Source organism: Polypterus senegalus, chromosome 12 (genome assembly GCF_016835505.1).
Source record: "Polypterus senegalus isolate Bchr_013 chromosome 12, ASM1683550v1, whole genome shotgun sequence".
Classification (NCBI taxonomy): Eukaryota; Metazoa; Chordata; class Cladistia; order Polypteriformes; family Polypteridae; genus Polypterus; species Polypterus senegalus.
This window is the reverse complement of record NC_053165.1, coordinates 3371181-3388445: the sequence shown is the minus strand read 5'-3', so window position 1 is coordinate 3388445 and position 17265 is coordinate 3371181. Positions and strand designations below refer to the sequence as shown.

The 17265-nt window shown below is 39.8% G+C and overlaps 1 protein-coding gene across 2 annotated transcripts in view; it reads left to right on the top strand.

Annotated features, from left to right (window-relative positions):
• Positions 1 to 17265, top strand: part of lrig1 (leucine-rich repeats and immunoglobulin-like domains 1) — an 86664-nt gene that overhangs the window by 45116 nt on the left and 24283 nt on the right. For both annotated transcript variants that reach the window (XM_039772188.1, XM_039772187.1), the window contains exons 3-8: positions 4076 to 4150; positions 9292 to 9429; positions 10620 to 10763; positions 12473 to 12616; positions 13089 to 13232; positions 13882 to 14025. In XM_039772188.1, coding sequence (XP_039628122.1) covers positions 4076 to 4150; positions 9292 to 9429; positions 10620 to 10763; positions 12473 to 12616; positions 13089 to 13232; positions 13882 to 14025 — 789 coding nt within the window. The remainder of the gene's footprint in view (positions 1 to 4075; positions 4151 to 9291; positions 9430 to 10619; positions 10764 to 12472; positions 12617 to 13088; positions 13233 to 13881; positions 14026 to 17265) is intronic.

The following is a 17265-nucleotide window of genomic DNA, read 5'->3' as shown; positions in this document are numbered from 1 at the left end:
GAACTGACCGTTTCCTACTCTTGTCTGGAGTTTTGTTTGGCATCCTTTTTTTTTTTTTTTTTTTTTGTAAGCAAATGCAAAAATGCCTCCATTGTATCTTGGGAATGCTGGGAAAATCTCCATTTACAAACACTCCACAGTCCTCACAGCTCTGGGTTGTTTCCTTTCGTGAAGTTGTTGTTTACTTGCTAAAGCCCCTTTATTAGGCTCTGTAAAGGTGACCAACATCTCCATTTAGCTGGATACATGTTGTTGTTATTAATGCCTTTACCTCTGGGGACCCCCTTTAAATATGAGTGTGTGTGTAACATTTTTAATAAATACCATCGTGAAGTAAATGGCTGCATGTTCGATTTGTGCTTTTTGGAAACTTTTTTTTTAAGATCATCAATAACACTGGTCTGCACTAAAATCCTTCTGTGCAAATAAATCGGCCTACTTTATAGACTTAAGTGTGCTGAATCAATTTCTGAAGTTGAATTTTTCTGCTACAAACTAGTTATATGAGAAAGTATTTAAAAAAAAACATTAATTAGTTATGTTTGTTTTATGGCATAAATATTTTTCATGCTCAGAATATTATTTTGAAGTTAAAGTGAGCTGTCAAATGCCATTCTTCCTCATTCTTAACATTGATTTGGAGTGGTTTCCACCTCAAGTTGCATTTCCTGCTATCAATCTGTACTCTTCTTTTTTTTTTTTCTCCTCTAATTCTTCTTCCTTCAAAGTATCCATACATTTACTGGATATTTAGAAGGTTCAAAAGATGCCCTTTTTTTGGTCCAGAAGAGAGAAAGGTGTTTAGGTGGCTTTGAATGTGGGGAGACGTTTCATAAGGGCATCACACATATGGAATGACACTGATCGTTTTTGCTTTTCACTCCATTCTTAGTAAACTCTAGAAACAGTTGTCTGTGGGGGAAATAAAACCTGGAATGACAGCTGTCTGGGAGATGCCAGCACCAACTAACATGCCACCTTCACAGTCACTAAGGCTACTTGTTTTGCCTATTCCATCACTCAAATGAAAATTAACTAAAAATGCCGGTCTGGTTGCTTTGTAGCATGTACTGCTATCTCATGATGTAAGACGTGTAGGAAAAGAGAATTTGGTTGGCGCTGGGGCACCTAAAATTAGCAGGTTGGTATACTATAAAAAAATAAATTCAGTTTCCTCACAGAAGTGTGGATTGCAGCTTTATGGCTCAATTAGTATCTGGTAGTTACAAGTCTTACCCAGTCTGCGGACTGCTGTAAGTCCAGTCTGAGAAAACAATTTGCAGTTGCCCTTATTTGTTCAAACTGGTGCACAGGTATGTTTCTGTTGGTTAACAGCTACACTAACCTCTTCCTGACGTGATTTCTAATTGTGTTGAGTATCTTGACATTTTTATTGGAAGGTCTGTTTTAATCCCACCCGATACTTTGATTTCTCAATTCTAGTCTACTTCATTTTACGCTTCAGTCGACCGCCAGATTAAATTCTAACTTGTTACAAATTGGTTAGTACAGTAAATTTCTTTATGGCTTCCCTGCTCTACTCACTGTGCTGAGCACATACCAGTCAGCTATTGCCTCCCGAGGAAAGCCGTGCAGATTGCAGGAAAAAATAGCCACAGGAGAGTACAAGAGTGGTTGTGGAAATGAAGATTTACTCTTGCTGTGCTGACAGTGAGGTACTATAATTTCCACCTGGGGAAATAATGTTTTTAGCATGTGGTGGATTTTTTTGTCTGAAAATAAACTAGAAATTCATTTATTACTCAAGATCCCTAAAACTAACATCACTTTGCTCTAAATCTGTCGCATGATGAAATTTACTTCAGGGTGGAGCAGGCACACAGGTTTAGGGTACTCTTTGATGGTTCTATTAAGGCTTGTTATATGCAGATTTTTGTATATTTTATGCCCTCCCAGGATTCTAATTCAGTGGTTTATTGATTAATTTGATATTGATTTGATTTGACAGTTAAGTTTTGACAGTCGTCATGCTGATGATGTCACGGAAGCCTTGGTATTCATATTCAATGGCCAAAGTGTGCATTGTCCCGTGGTGGATTCACGGCAAAGAAAACAGCAGTTGTGTGTGTTGCAGCAAGTCTGCCGGTGATGATAGTCTCTGAATTTTTCCCTAAAAAATCACCAAATGGCTGGCTTAGACAAACAATTATTTTTTCACCCCAACTCCCCATGATGATTTGTGTGACATCACAGAGCTGTAGCAGCCATGTTGGATGGGATGTCACCACCCAATCTGTGCTACCTGCCTGAGTTGTCACACGTGTGCAGTACTTTAACATATGCGTACTGTAAGCGTACTCCACTTCACGCTGTACAGTGCTGCCTGATCTACCTCATGTCTGTGTGAATAATTGATGGAATGTACACACATTCATGATGTCATTATCCATTTGACACTCCAGCTGGATTTTCTATGTTGTCTTAGAAAAAAAACAACTCCTAGTAATTTCATTTGAGGAGCACATCAGCTGACCATACTGGGAATGTTTTAAAGTTCTTTGTAGTTCTGCATAGATTCATTGTGCGTTGCGTCTTTACTGCTGGATTAAGCACGTTATGCTCCTTGCTGTATAGTGCAGATCAGGTAGCGCTAGGGACAGCAATACCTGACCCCCAGCCTGATGATAAGTCTGTTAAGTCTGGAGATGCAGAGTGAGATAACGGACTGGGAGGCACGGTGAATCACTGATTAGCATTACTGTCTCACAGCTCAAGTCACATTTTTGATCACAATAGTCAGTCCAGCATAGTTGGCAGATGACTCTCTAGCCTTTAGGGACACTTAAGACCGTTTATAATCCACTCAGAACTTGTTTCTTCTTCCCCATTGACCAATGCATTTCACTGAGTGTGCAGAAATTCCCAAAGGTTATTGCATGTTAGTTTCTATTGCACATACCTGTAGGCCCTAGTGCTAGGATTGTACTACTTTACGTCCACTTCTGATTCTTGTGGTTTTGAACCCTACGTTTTGTTTTTTACTGCATCTCTGTCTTTGTGGCCCTCTCCTGGTTCTGTGTCTCATTCTCCCAGAGATCCTCAAACATGTCTTGTATTCCATCATTGACAGAGTTCATTTGAGATTCAAAACTCTAATTGAAATCAGGGCTTTGTGGAGCCCAGAATAGTTCTAGTCCATTGCAGAGCTAGAGCATATAGCTGATTTCTTTCTTCTTCTTTTTTCGGCTGCTCCTGTTAGGGGTTGCTACAGCGGATCATCTTCTTCCATGTCTTTCTGTCCTCTGAATCTTGCTCTGTTACACCCATCACCTGCATATCTTCTCTCCCCCACATCCATACACCTTTTTTAATGGGCAGTGGTATTCAAGCCTGAAAAGATGTCCACATCTTCAGAAGTAACTGATTGGTGCAAAAACATTTGAGAAGAATCCCAGCTGCTTAATGGATGCTTGGAGTGTGAAAGTGTTATTCACAGGCCTTGTATTGTCTGCCACACAGAACTGATCAGCACTCTGAACATGACAAATGAAGAAGGTGTTTGCTGGGACTTGGTTCATCCGTGGACAGATGTGTCGCACAAGTCTTCATCAGTGCTAATTGTCTGTTATTAAAACAGAAGGTGTTTGGCCCACATAGTATCTCGTTGATACTGCTGTCATGTTGTCCTGCTGCTTGTTCTTCATGCTTCACATTGGCACTGTGCTATTTTAGGCTGTCTGTTAAAACTTGACACCAAGATGGATGACGGGCTTTAAATATTTTATGCTGAAGGCTCTGCCGAATACAATTTTGAAGGAGCTGTGAAGATAGATTTGACTGAATGAAGCCAATTAAGCATTGAAATGATCTCCCATTCTTTCTTTGTTTTAATCTACAATGGTGTAGTTCTCCATCTGAAGGATGTAGTGTAACCGGAAGGCCACCATGCTACTAGCAGGAGATAGTGACGCACAACAATGAAAGTGTAGTTTTCCAGACTGGAATGTTAAACCTTTTACTATTCATCCAACCATGGGTACATTTAGCAGCTTTGTGAAGGATGTTTCTGTATGATTCCTAAAGTTTTTCACATGTTTTACTGTCTTCTGTTTAGGTATCTTGGCCACAATGAGCTGACTGCCATCCCTTCACTAGGAGACCTTTCCTCCAGAATTGTTTCTCTTCATTTGTAAGTAACATTCCTGTGGTCTGATATTCTCATTATATACAGAAATGTGCTAAAAGTGTGAGAGTGGGGATGAGGAGCGGTGTCCCGTTCTAGCAGATTTCATTAGTGCTGCAGCATGCTTATAGCAGGACCTTTTCTGGCTTGGCCCTTTGGTTTATACGCACCGCAGTGTGATGGTGTGCCATGTTGAGTCAACCTTTGGCACCATGAAAGAGAAAACAAAGTAGGCTACAATGGAGGATGGTGTGATGAAGCTGAGGCTGTGCTGACTTGCTTGTGACTGTGCTTCTCTTACTATTTATTTAATTTATTGCATTTGGCCTTTGTCTAAATTATAAACCCTCAACCTTCTTATTTACTTTTTCTTCTATCTTGCATGATCACACAAACTGCTAAAAATGTGTATCTTTTTAAATGTAGTCATACCTACACATGTCACCCTTGGTTTTTTAATGTTTAGTTACTTTTTAAGTTTGTGATTTAAATGCAAATGGCCAAACTGAAGCCTTGGTTGGATGGCGCTTTGGGACATTACTTCTTGAGTAGCAACCTCTGAGAGATTTGTAGGAGGAGTGTGTGTTGCATCTACCGTGTGTCAGCCTACATGGCCATTTGGTAAATGAATAAAATCATCTGAATTAGGCCAGTTTGCATTTTATTTATATTATTCTGTGGGTAAAAAGTTGCCACTTCACGATGGAGCAGAAAGTCTTTTTAGTGCCGTACATGGGTAGGCAGATGTCATGGCTTTATTTAGTAACGGCTTGATTCTTTTTTTGTATGCTTTCTGGAAAGCAAAACATGTCCTTAGCTTTTGGTTCTTAGCACTGGACTTTTTTAGTGGGTATCTTAACCTTCCTCTATTTTACTTTTGAGTGTATTTTTTTGTCTTTGTGGTGGTTTCACATGTTTTTTTCCCCCAGTAAAATATTGGGGGGGTCTCATGATTCCACAGCTCAATTTTCCCTAGCAAAAACATATTCCTGTATTAAGGAGGGCCAGAGTTTTATGACTTCAAGAAGAGGCCCTGGCATAAACATGACTCTGGAGAGACTGTGGTGACCTTGACATGCTCAGCTAGCAGCCCTCTGACAGAAGATTCAAATGAACATTCCCCACTGGTCTCATTTATTTACTGTATTGAGTAGCCTGTGGGTTTGATGGGAAAGCCAGTTATGCAAAATAGGTGGTGTAGTGTGTGTGTGTGTGTGTGGTTTAATCTAATATGAATTATATACCTGATCATTGATATAAAATGTGGCAAAATGTGCATATGTTGTAGATTCTATAATGCAGAATTCTGAATGTATATTCCTGTTAAATATTGCACTTTTAGAGACTGAGTTGTCAGCACTGTCCAAGTCAAATGGCTGCTGTCAGCATAACACACTTTGTGTCCTTTACCAGTCTCTGTTTAGCGAATATAAAGAGAGGTTAGTATGAAGCACAGATCAGGTGGCAGCATTCTCCTCCATTCTAAAACACTTCTCACAAACGCCATACAAATGTGTCAGGTGTGATTTGTTGAAACAAAGAGAACAATGCTTATTAATCTAAGAAGTCTGAGGAAATCTGAAACGGAAGCATTCTGGGTCACCGTTGCTCTTGGCTGGAGCCCACGAGTCAGTCTAGAAGAGACACTTGTCCACCAGTACAGTAGAGGCTAAAACATAAATGGCTTGAAACAGGAGCCACATTAGCATTAACCAGGAGAGAAATTACAGATCAATATTCTTGTTAGCTACTGAACTAAACAGAAAACTCTTTAAAAAAAAAATCAATCTCCTTAAAAGCTCTTTAATATCAGTTTTAATTAGGCTGTTAGGCAATAAAGATTTTTTTTTTTTTAAACACAGCAACATGAATTACTGGGCCATTGTTCTTTAGGAATGGCAGACTAGCCTGTCTGCATACGTGAATTTTGCTTATAGCGAGTCATTTTTGTCATTGCGTCTTCAACAAAAACATAAATGGTATCTAAGCAGCTGCCCATCTTGCAGGAAGTGTCAAGCGTCAGATAGAATTTCTTTTCACTTTATATTAGACAGATTGTTCAGGTTTGTCATGTGTACATAACACAGTGAAATTCTCTCTTCAGAACAGTAGCAGTACAGTAATATCAAAGGCACACTCAAACCCCCCCCAGGTATACAGCGCCTTCAGAAAACATTCCGGCCCCTTCGGTTTTGTCACGTTTGTTTTTACTTAGCAGACTAATTTTTTATTTCCAAAAATATTAAAATGAAAAAACTTGATCTCACCTTGATACAAGTGTTTAGACCCTTTGCTATGACACTTGAAATCTGGGTGTGTTGCATCCTGCTCTGTGGACAACCATTGAGAGGTTTCTGTGCCTTGTTTGGAGACCACCTGTGGTCCATTCAGTTGACTGGAGTAATTAGAAAAGACACACACCCGTCTATGGAAGGCCCCATGGTGGAGGAAAAACCAAGCCATGAGGTTGAAGGAGCTGCCTGCAGAGCTTAGAAGACGGGACTGTGTCAAGGTACAGATCTGGGGAAGGGTACAACAAAATCCCTGCTCTGTTGAAGGTTCCTAAGACCACAGTGGTCTTCATGATTATTAAATAGAAGAAGTTTGGAACAACCACTACCCGTTCTAAAGCTGGCCAAATGGAGCAATCAAGGGAGAGAAGAGCCTTGTTAAAAGAGGTGACCAAGAACCCAATGGTCATTCTGACTGGGCTTGAGAACCAGTGTGGAGACAGGAGAAACTTCTGCAGGGACAACCCAACAGTCCACCAATCTGGACTTGATGACAGACAGGCCAGGTAGAAGCCTCTCCTCAGAAAAAGAAGCATGAAAGTCCACCTTGAATTTGCAAATTGGCACCTGAAGGACTTTCAGATGGTGGGAAGTAAGATTTTTGTGGTCTGAAGAAACTAAGATTAACATCATGTCTGGAGGAAACCCGGCACCGCTCATTACCTGTGCAATGCCGTTCCTACAGAGAAGCATGGTGGTGGCAGCACTGTGCTGTGGGGTTGTTTTTCAGCAGCAGGCACTGGGCAATTAGTCAGGGTCAAGGGAAAGCTGAACGGAGCAAGGTACAGAGATACCCTGTATGAAAACCTGCTTTGAGCACAGTGGACTCCAGAGAGGGCTAAAGGTTCACCTTCCAACAGGACAATGACCCTAAGCACAAAGACAACACAGGAGAGGCTTAGGGATAACTCTGAATGTCCTTGGGTGGCCCAGGCAGAGCCTGCACTTGAACCTAAATAAACTTCTCTGGAGAGACCTGAAAATGGCTCTCTATAGACGTCTCCATCCAGGGTGACTGAGCTTGAGGGGATCTGCATAGAATTTAAGCTGCAAATCCCCAATTCAAGGTGTATGTGAAGCCTGTTGAATCGAACCCAAGGAGACACCAGCTGGCTTGTCAACAAGAGTCCGAACACTTGTTTCAATATGAGATTTGGGGTTTTGTTTTTATTCAGTTTACAGAAATTTCTAAAATCTTCTTTTCATTTTGTCAAGTGTTGCTTGTTTGGGGGGGAAAATGAATTTCAATGATTTTAGTACAAGGCTGCAACATAACAAAATGTGAAAAGGTGAGGGGGAGTAAATATGCAGTGAATCGACTGTGGCGTCTAATCGGTGATGACATATTCCAGATTTCTTTTGGATTATTTCAGAATTCATCATTTTTATTATGAAAACTTTTACCATTGCAGCTCACAAGAACTGGCACATCTCTTGTGATGGGGCGCAGAGTTTAGGCATTTGGGTGCCGTCCTTTCGGCTGTGTGCTGGTAGGCATATTATTGAGTATCTCCACGCCTCTGAACGCTGCCGAGAATTGGGATTGGTGTTCTGGAGGAGGTGCAGCTGTAACTCTACCTTGCATTACAGGGAGCAGCTAGTCAGGGAATGTGGAGCAGGCGTTGTGTGACACTCGGTTTGATCTCATCTCTGGAAACACTCCGGCCTGGCCTCGCCTGGCCTCTCCTCTCCTGGACTCTGGCTGTGATGGTTCACCCTGTTTGTCCTTCCATAGTCACTTCTATAACTCGGTGCCAGGAGTGAAACATTTGATTAATGCTGCTGTGCCGGTGAATCTTTGCTTTCAAGGAGTATGAAAGTCTCCTTTATTCTGACGGATTTCATTTGTGTGGGTGGGATGTGCAGCAGCTGTTTGTTTGCAGTGAAGGGGAAGATTCTTTTGATGGCCTTAGTGGGATGTGTGACCTTTACCCTTTCATCTTGCTGCATAAGTGCAGTTTTCACAGATTATTATTATTATTTTTATATTTCTGTTATTGAGTAAAGTTCTTGGTCTACAAAAAAGACCCACAACATGTTAAGTTTTTGGGGTCACAATTTCATTATGGATGTAGTGTATCAATCAATCAATCAATCAATCAACATTTATTTATATGGCACATTTTCATACAAAAAATGTAGCTCAAAGTGCTTTACAAAATGAATAGAAAAATAGAAGACATAATAAAAAATAAACATAAGTCAACATTAATTAACATAGAATAAGTAAGGTCCAATGGCCAGGGTGGACAGAAAAAACAAAAAAAAAAAAACAAAACTCCAAATGCTGGAGAGAAAAAAAAAAATCTGTAGGGGTTCCAGACCACGAGACCACCTGACCAGTCCCCTCTGGACAATCTACCTAACATAAGTCAAACAGTCCTCTTTGTATTTAGGGTTTTCATGGAAGGACCTGATGATGATGGTCACGTAGACTTCTGGCTTTCAGTCCATCAATATTATTAAAAATTATTATTAAATTAAGAACCTGTCCAAAACACTTAGTTCATAAATATTTTGAACATTTCACACACCCAGATGTTTTCTTAGGGGAATGTTTCTGTTTAGTATATTGGGATGGGATATTGGTGGTCTTTCTGTGGAGTTTGGGTCAAGTGGCATGCTGCTTTCATCCTTGGTTTTATAAGAAGCACATTTGATATGTTTTTGTCTGTTTTTATTTACATACATTATTTCATTGAAGTGTGTGTGTGTGTGTGTGTGTGTGTAGGATAGATGCTGGTCCTATGTGACCCTGAAATGGATCAGCTAGGTTTGAGTATGCCCGTAATGTTTTTTCATACTGGCAGCACGGCAGTTGTTTTTTTCCTAAAAGATTTCTGTTTTCTCTCACAGGCACCACAATAAGATCCGCAGCATAGAAGCAAGTCAGCTTCAGCCTTATGTCTCTTTGGTGACACTGGATTTAACCTCCAATGAAATCACCGAGGTCCGAAGTGGCAGCATTCCTCATGGGCTGAAAATTAAAGACTTGTACGTTTTTTTAATTCTTATCTGAGTCTAGTTTCCATTAAGCATTGTTTGAGTATTAATAGAGTATTAAAGGATTGGATTTGGTTTCATTGCCGGTTGCCTACAGTTGAAGCAGCAACAGATACCTGACTAGTGTCATTGTGAAACGTTTATAGTGACAATTTTCTGATTCCGACAACTGTATTTATAAGGTGTTCATTTTCGAATCGCATACACTCTTTGCTCTTCTCTTTCAAATTTCTAAGTGTCTGCCTGGTAGGTTGCCAGCTGGGATCCTGAGTTGTTTCGTCGTGTAGTGGGTGTGGTAACGTGCTGTACCAGTGCATGCTCCCCAACTTGACTTGACTTGACTCCCGCATGCTAACCTTTGCTGCTTATGAAGAAACATTTTTTTCTACGCAGGATTTCTAAATGACACAGAAATTGTCTCAAAACCAGGATGATGCTCACCCTGTTCCTCTTGGTTTGTGATAAAAGGGAGATTTAATAATTATGGAAAAGCTTTCTTCAGGGTTTAATTTACGCCATGCATTCTCATTTTTTTTAGTCTTTATAATTTGCACTTTTGATACTATTTAATTTCTGTATATGCTTCATTTTGTACATGTTTTAATAGTTTTAAACAGATCCCAAAGGACCAGACAGCAATGATTGAGCAGGCTGCTAGTTTCCTTTTCTCATGCACCCTACTTTCTTGCGGGTGATTTTTTTTAACCCCAAACGTCAGAATTGGCATCTATGGGCATCTTCACAGTGATTGAACTGTCACTGTCGTCTTGTGCGAGGCTTTGGAGGAGCAGAGTGTTTCTTTCAATAACTGAATTCAGTAAATTGTCTGGCACAATGAAAACTAATTCAAGCCCTTCTGTATCCATTAACACAAGATGCTGATTTTTATAAACCTTTATTTTTATATTGGGCAGGACAAGTGAGTTGGTCAGGCTGCTGGGGCAATGTGGTTGTGGTTAGAATGTCAAATCTTATTATTAATATCACCAAAACTGCTTGGTCACACAACAAGATGCTTTTTTTTGTTCTTTAGTGCTAAATAATTAAATTTTTGGAAATAAAATGTAGTTTACAGGAATGCAGATGGTCGGGCAATTCTGGTTATGTCTGACACATTGTTAGTGAATGAAAATCTATGAAACAGCACTATTGAAATAACTTGTAAACTTGTTTATTATTAGGTACCTGGGAAGTAACAGAATTGGCTCTCTGGAGCCTGGGGCCTTTGACAACTTGTCGCGCACTTTACAGGTACTCCGGCTCGGCAGAAACAGGATTGGCCAGCTGCCCACCAAGGCTTTTAAGTTACCACGACTGATGCAATTGTGAGTAGTGACCAATTCTAAATGTTCTGCTTGTATGATGGTATAGCAGTAGTCCATGCAGTATGAACACTTCCAGTGTCTTTAGAGTATTTATTTAAAGTAGTAGTGAGCACCTCTGAATGATGAAAATCTTCTTAGAGTTGTGTATAGTGGCACTGCACCGGTCATTGCCTTGAATCCTGCACATGTAGCACAATGTTTCAAGCTCCAACATAACTTCTGAAAAACAGTGTGAATATTATAAAATGGGTATCATGAATTAAAAAAAAGTTTGACTTTGTTTTGTAATTTAATGGCAGGGGTCTCCAACTCTGCCCCTGGAGCACTACTGTGGCTGCAGGTTTTCATTCTAACCCTTTTCTTAATTAATGACCAGTTTTTACTGCTAATTAACTCTTTTGCCTTAATTTTAATTAACTTGCTATTTAAGACTCTCACCCCTCTCCCCTTTACGGTTCATTTTTTCCTTAATTAGCAGCCAAACAATGAGATACAAAAGCTGTCAACAAATGTACAGCTAAGCTGTGTCCATCATACAAGATCTGGAAATAAAGAAGTACAAAAGTCTCAGTAATGTTGATCTGCTCAGGCCCACGCGGCATTTTGATAGTGATCTTCTTTTGGAAATGTCTACTGTGGCAGAATGAGGACAGCAACAAAACAATGCAATCAATAACAGGTTTCATTCACAACAGGAATCGGCTTCAAATTAAGAAACTGGTTGGAGTGAAATTGCCTCGAGTTTGAGGCCCTACCTTAGCTGGGCATCTGTTGGCTCACGTCGCGTCATTTCTGTGTGGGTGCTATTTAAGGAAAAAATGAAGCCATTTAAAGGACTGAATCTTAAAAAGAACAAGTTAACTAAAATGAAGGAAAAATAAGTCAATTCGTGACAAACTGGTAACTAATTAAGAAAAGGGTTAGAATGGAAACCTGTAGCCTCAGCAGCACTCGTGGGGTCTGCAACTACCTGACCTGAAATATTGCATTTTCGTACTCAAACCTGGCATTGAATTGAATCTTGCTGCCTCTTTTTCACACTGTTGAGAGTGCCTTACAGTATTCGTCTTAAGTAATTTAGTATTCACTTGTTCTTCTCACAATCACTTCAATTGGAGAGCAGAGTTATAATGTTGGGTTTTGAGGTCTTATGCCAGAGTTGCGTTTAACATAATGGAATACGACTAATGTGCTCATGTGAAGTTAGTAGTGGACATTAAATTAGGGCATACTGTAGATTTCTTTTTCTTATTTTTGTTTTAACTTTAGATTGTGCTTGTTGATGTAGTGGACATGTTCTAAATTTAATGATAAGAGAATGTATAACAGGTGCAATTAAGTTATATACATCAATCTACTTTATTAACAGTAATGTGAACAAAGTGTACGACAATTTGACTGTGCGCTAATTCTGTGCTCACACAAAGTCTGAAATTCTATATATGTTTTTATCTTTGAAGCTCTTAAAACCTGTATTAGCCTCCAGAATCAAATCACTGAAAATCCATTATTTTCATGCATCATCATTCAGTGCCCCTGGTGTGTGGAGTGGGCTATAAATTCGGTTCTTCATCCTTGTTTATCTTTCTAGCAGTTCTTTACTTTGGGGTCAGCGATGACCGAGTGGAGCAGCCATTGGAGTTGAATGTTAATTACATATGCATTGTCTTTTGTATGGTAACTGTTCTGTTGTTGGTGTCCTGCTTTAGAGACTTGAATAGAAACCGAATTCGGGTGATTGAGGGTCTCACGTTCCAAGGGCTGGATAACCTGGAAACACTGAAACTCCAGAGAAACAATATCAGCAAGCTTACAGATGGAGCGTTTTGGGGCCCGGCTAGGATGCAAACACTGTAAGTTAATTTCGTAGCTGTCCTGTGATGGTCTTTTGTCTCGTCTCGTGTTTTCTGTTATTGCACATTCCTCTGACAGATCCAATCACAAAAGGTTGCCTTTTTTTAAATTAATCATTAAAGTCATTCAGATTTGGAGCAATTAAGGGGAAGGAGCTTCTTGTTCACGTATGCTAATCATTTCTTGTTTAGCAGAACCTTCAGTTGTTCTTCCTCTAAATGAAAAGAAGAAAAAAGTTATATTGGAAATCTTTATGCCTGCAGCTTTGGAGTAAAATTAAGATTTTTTTTTTTTTTTTTAACCATTCCCAGTGAGTTTCTTGCTTTCAGTTATCAGTATTTTCTCCATCTTTGCTTTAAGACAGTGGCATGTGACTGTCAGATCCTGCATCTGGAGGGAATGTGGGTGTTGAGTGATTGCCTTTATGTAACTCAACTCTCACGCTTTTTTTTTTGTCCAATTTTCCTGCAGGTTTCTTGACAACAACTGCCTGACCGAAGTCAATGGTGGCTCTTTATATGGACTTTCGGCCCTCCTCTCCCTTCACCTCAGCAATAACTCAATTTCTCGCATTAATCCTGACAGCTGGAGGTTTTGCCAAAAGCTTCACGAGTTGTGAGTCATTGCTTCTGTTTTTAATGTATTTAATTTTCAGACTTTTACTACTCCTCTTATATTTTATTACCCTTGTTTTGGGATTCATTTGAGTTGTGCATATAATTCCAGGGTTGGTTTATTCTTGGAAGTATTTCATTAGCAAACTGAACAAGTTCTTCTTTTTAGGACAATTTTGTAGTGTGTCAGAATAATACACATGATGTATAATTTAAATTTGCAATTTTTTCTGCATGGGCAGAAAATGTTGGCTGCTTGGAGAGATCATTCCTTCAACAAATTGCTCTTTGTCCAAGTATAGTTTGTTGGATTTGTATTTTTTTTCTTTTGAATACTTCTGGTGAAGGATTATGAAAGGAATGTTGCAATCTGCCACCTGAAGTGAAAATTACAATGCAGCTATAAACTATAATTTCTCCCCACAATCCAATTTTAAGCCAAATTTGAAAAACCACAAATTATCCAATAGCCCGGAGAGTGTACATAGCCAGTGCTGCCAGTTTTCCTTCTGCTGCCTTGCTATTTTGCGAAGAAGGCATGTGCAGCAAGTTGTACTCTCAAGCTGTGTGCCAAGACCTTAGAAATTCTTGGCCGTGACTGACACCGCCAAAGGTTGCTGTGGTATTCATTCTTGCATGTGTCTCCTTAGAACTCTGTCATACAACAGCTTGACCCGGCTTGAAGATGACAGTCTGATGGGCCTTGGTGTTCTGCACATTCTGCGCCTGAGTCACAATTCTATCAGCCACATTACTGAAGGGGCCTTCCAGGGGCTCCGAGCCTTGCGCACACTGTGAGTATATCTTCTCGGGGCACGGGACAGCAAAACTCAACAGTTCATGTTCTTTATGCCAAGAAGTTTAGGTAGTGTTAACAAGAAATCTTTTTTTTAATAAAATTCATTTATCAAATTTGAATTCATCATAAAAATGTCTACTTATTGTCATTCTACACAAACAGTTTTTGTATGTTATTTTATTGTAGGATTTATAACACCAACACGTTTGTAATCAAGGATGTGCATTATTCATAATCTCATAATAGCAATGTAACTTTTAGAAATAGCAGTGTTTATTTTCAAGGTAGGAATTAAATGTATGTTTGCATAAGATGAGTATTGCATGCCGCCACACCTGCAACATGCCTGTGTATAGCAGACAACCCCTCTGACAGTAAATTAATTTAAAAATCTATTTATTAACTTTTTTTGCTAAGCAGAATTTTCCATGTTGCAGTGCTAGAAGGCCAAAGGCAATCTAGACAGAAACAAGTGAGCATCGGGGTTGGAATTGAACAAGTTAGCTCTTAAATCAACGGTGTGTAAGCCTGTAGTGAGATTGGCAAACTACTGTAAATGGTTAGAATGAGCCTAACTAATGAGGTCACTCTGTGGATGTATGCTGGTTAGTTAGAGCGAACTCAGTGGCAGCCAACCAACCCCTTATTATGATCGCCTCATGGCAGCCAGACACAACTTGCTGCAGGATGTTCTTTGATTAGTAACTCACAAATGTCCCTACTCAACGTCTGAGCTAAATGACTGGTATCCTGTCACTGCTGTCCGATCAGGCCATTCTTCAGCATTTTAAAAACCAGTGCCTTGAGTCTTTTATAGAGTATATGGTAGAGTTCTGAGGGCTGCAACTGTTTTCTGTGAATAAACAAGCTGTCAGCCAGTGCAGAATGGTAGGAGGCAATGCATTTCATGGAAACAGAAGTCTCATGTCCGCTTTATAAGCACAAAGAAAACAGCAGAAATTGCACTCCTGTTTTACGTCTCTTCTGAAATACATTCATTGGCTCCTTTATGGCATTTTGACCTTCAGATAGCCCTGAGCTAGCAGTAGCTAATCACTTTTCAAAAGGTCCCTTATTTACCAGGCAGGTGTGTCAGGCAGAAGAAAGCTTTTGGTCTTATTTGGTATTTATTGATCATTAATACCAGTGGTAGCGTTTTTTTATTGGAGACGGTGATTTCAAATTTTGGTAGGCTACAGGAGTCTATTTATTTATTTTAATTTGGTATTCTTTCTAAAATGCCACATTTTTGTCATTGGCTCTTTATACACATTTTTGTGATTTTACTGCTAGAAGATTCTTACAATCGGGAGATTGGAGAGTTATCTCTTTACATGTGGAAGTTAACAATTTCTAAGGATGCAATTTATTGTAAGTGTAATTTACATTGTCATTCCAGAACTGTATCAAGACCTTAGAATTGTCAGTTTTAACAGGTACATACATACATACGGCGCGTTCATCGAGTTTGCATATGTGACCAGTAAAAGACAGTTTTACATGCCAGTCATAACACATGGCACATGGCATGACTCTTTGGGGGTAAGGTCTCTAAATATTTACAGTATTCATAAATATTTTTTTAATTTGTTCCTCTAATAAGCATGGCAAAAGAAATGTTATATGACAATGAAACATTTCAGTGAAACAAAATTTAAAGTACTGTTCAGTCAGAAATACAATCAGTACCATGTCACAGAACTCATTAAGAGTTACAGTGGGATGCAAAAGTTTGGGCAACCTTGTTAATAGTCATTATTTTCCTGTATAAATCGTTGGTTGTTACGATAAAAAATGTCAGTTAAATCTATCATATAGGAGACACACACAGTGATATTTGAGAAGTGAAATGAAGTTTATTGGATTTACAGAAAGTGTGTAATAATTGTTCAAACAAAATCAGGCAGGTGCATAAATTTGGGCACCACAAAAAAGAAATGAAATCAATATTTAGTAGATCCGCCTTTTGCAGAAATTCCAGCCTCTAAACGCTTCCTGCAGGTTCCAATGAGAGTCTGGATTGTGGTTGAAGGTATTTTGGACCATTCCTCTTTACAAAACATCTCTAGTTCATTCAGGTTTGATGGCTTCCGAGCATGGACAGCTCTCTTTAACTCACACCACAGATTTTCAATTCTATTCAGGTCTGGGGACTGAGATGGCCATTCCAGAACGTTGTACTTGTTCCTCTGCATGAATGCCTTAGTGGATTTTGAGCAGTGTTTCGCGTTGTTGTCTTGTTGAAAGATCCAGCCCCGGTGGGCGCAGCTTCAGCTTTGTCACTGATTCCTGGACATTGGTCTCCAGAATCTGCTGATACTGAGTGGAATCCATGCGTCCCTCAACTTTGACAAGATTCCCAGTCCCTGCACTGGCCACACAGCCCCACAGCATGATGGAACCACCACCATATTTTACTGTAGGTAGCAGGTGTTTTTCTTGGAATGCTGTGTTCTTTTTCCTCCATGCATAACGCCCTTGTTATGCCCAAATAACTCCATTTTAGTTTCATCAGTCCACAGCACCTTATTCCAAAATGAAGCTGGCTTGTCCAAATGTGCTTGAGCAGACCTCAAGCGGCTGGCTCTGTTTGTGCTTCCTCTTCATCACTCTCGCATACAGCATCTCCTTGTGTAAAGTGCGCTGAATGGTTGAACGATGCCCAGTGACACGATCTGCTGCAAGATGATGTTGTAGGTCTTTGGTGCTGCTCTGTGGGTTGACTCGGACTGTTCTCACCATTCGCCGCTTCTGTCTATCGAAATCTTTCTTGGTCTGCCACTTCGAGCCTTAACTTGAACTGAGCCTGTGGTCTTCCATTTCCTCAATATGTTCCTAACTGTGAAACAGACAGCTTCAATCTCTGGGACAGCTTTCTGTATCCTTCCCCTAAACCATGATGGTGAACAATCTTTGTCTTCAGGTCATTTGAGAGTTGTTTTGTGACCCCATGTTGCTACTCTTCAGAGAAAATTAAAGGAGGAGGGAAACTTACAATGGACCCCCTTAAATACTCGGATTCACCTGTGTATGTAGGTCAGGGGTCACTGAGCTTACCAAGCCAATTGGAGTTCCGAAAATTAATTTTAAAAGTTTGGGAATCAATAAAATGACAATGGTGCCCAAATGTATGCACCTGCCTGATTTTGTTTGAACAATTATTGCACACTTTCTGTAAATCCAATAAACTTCATTTCACTTCTCAAATATCACCGTGTGTGTCTCCTATATGATA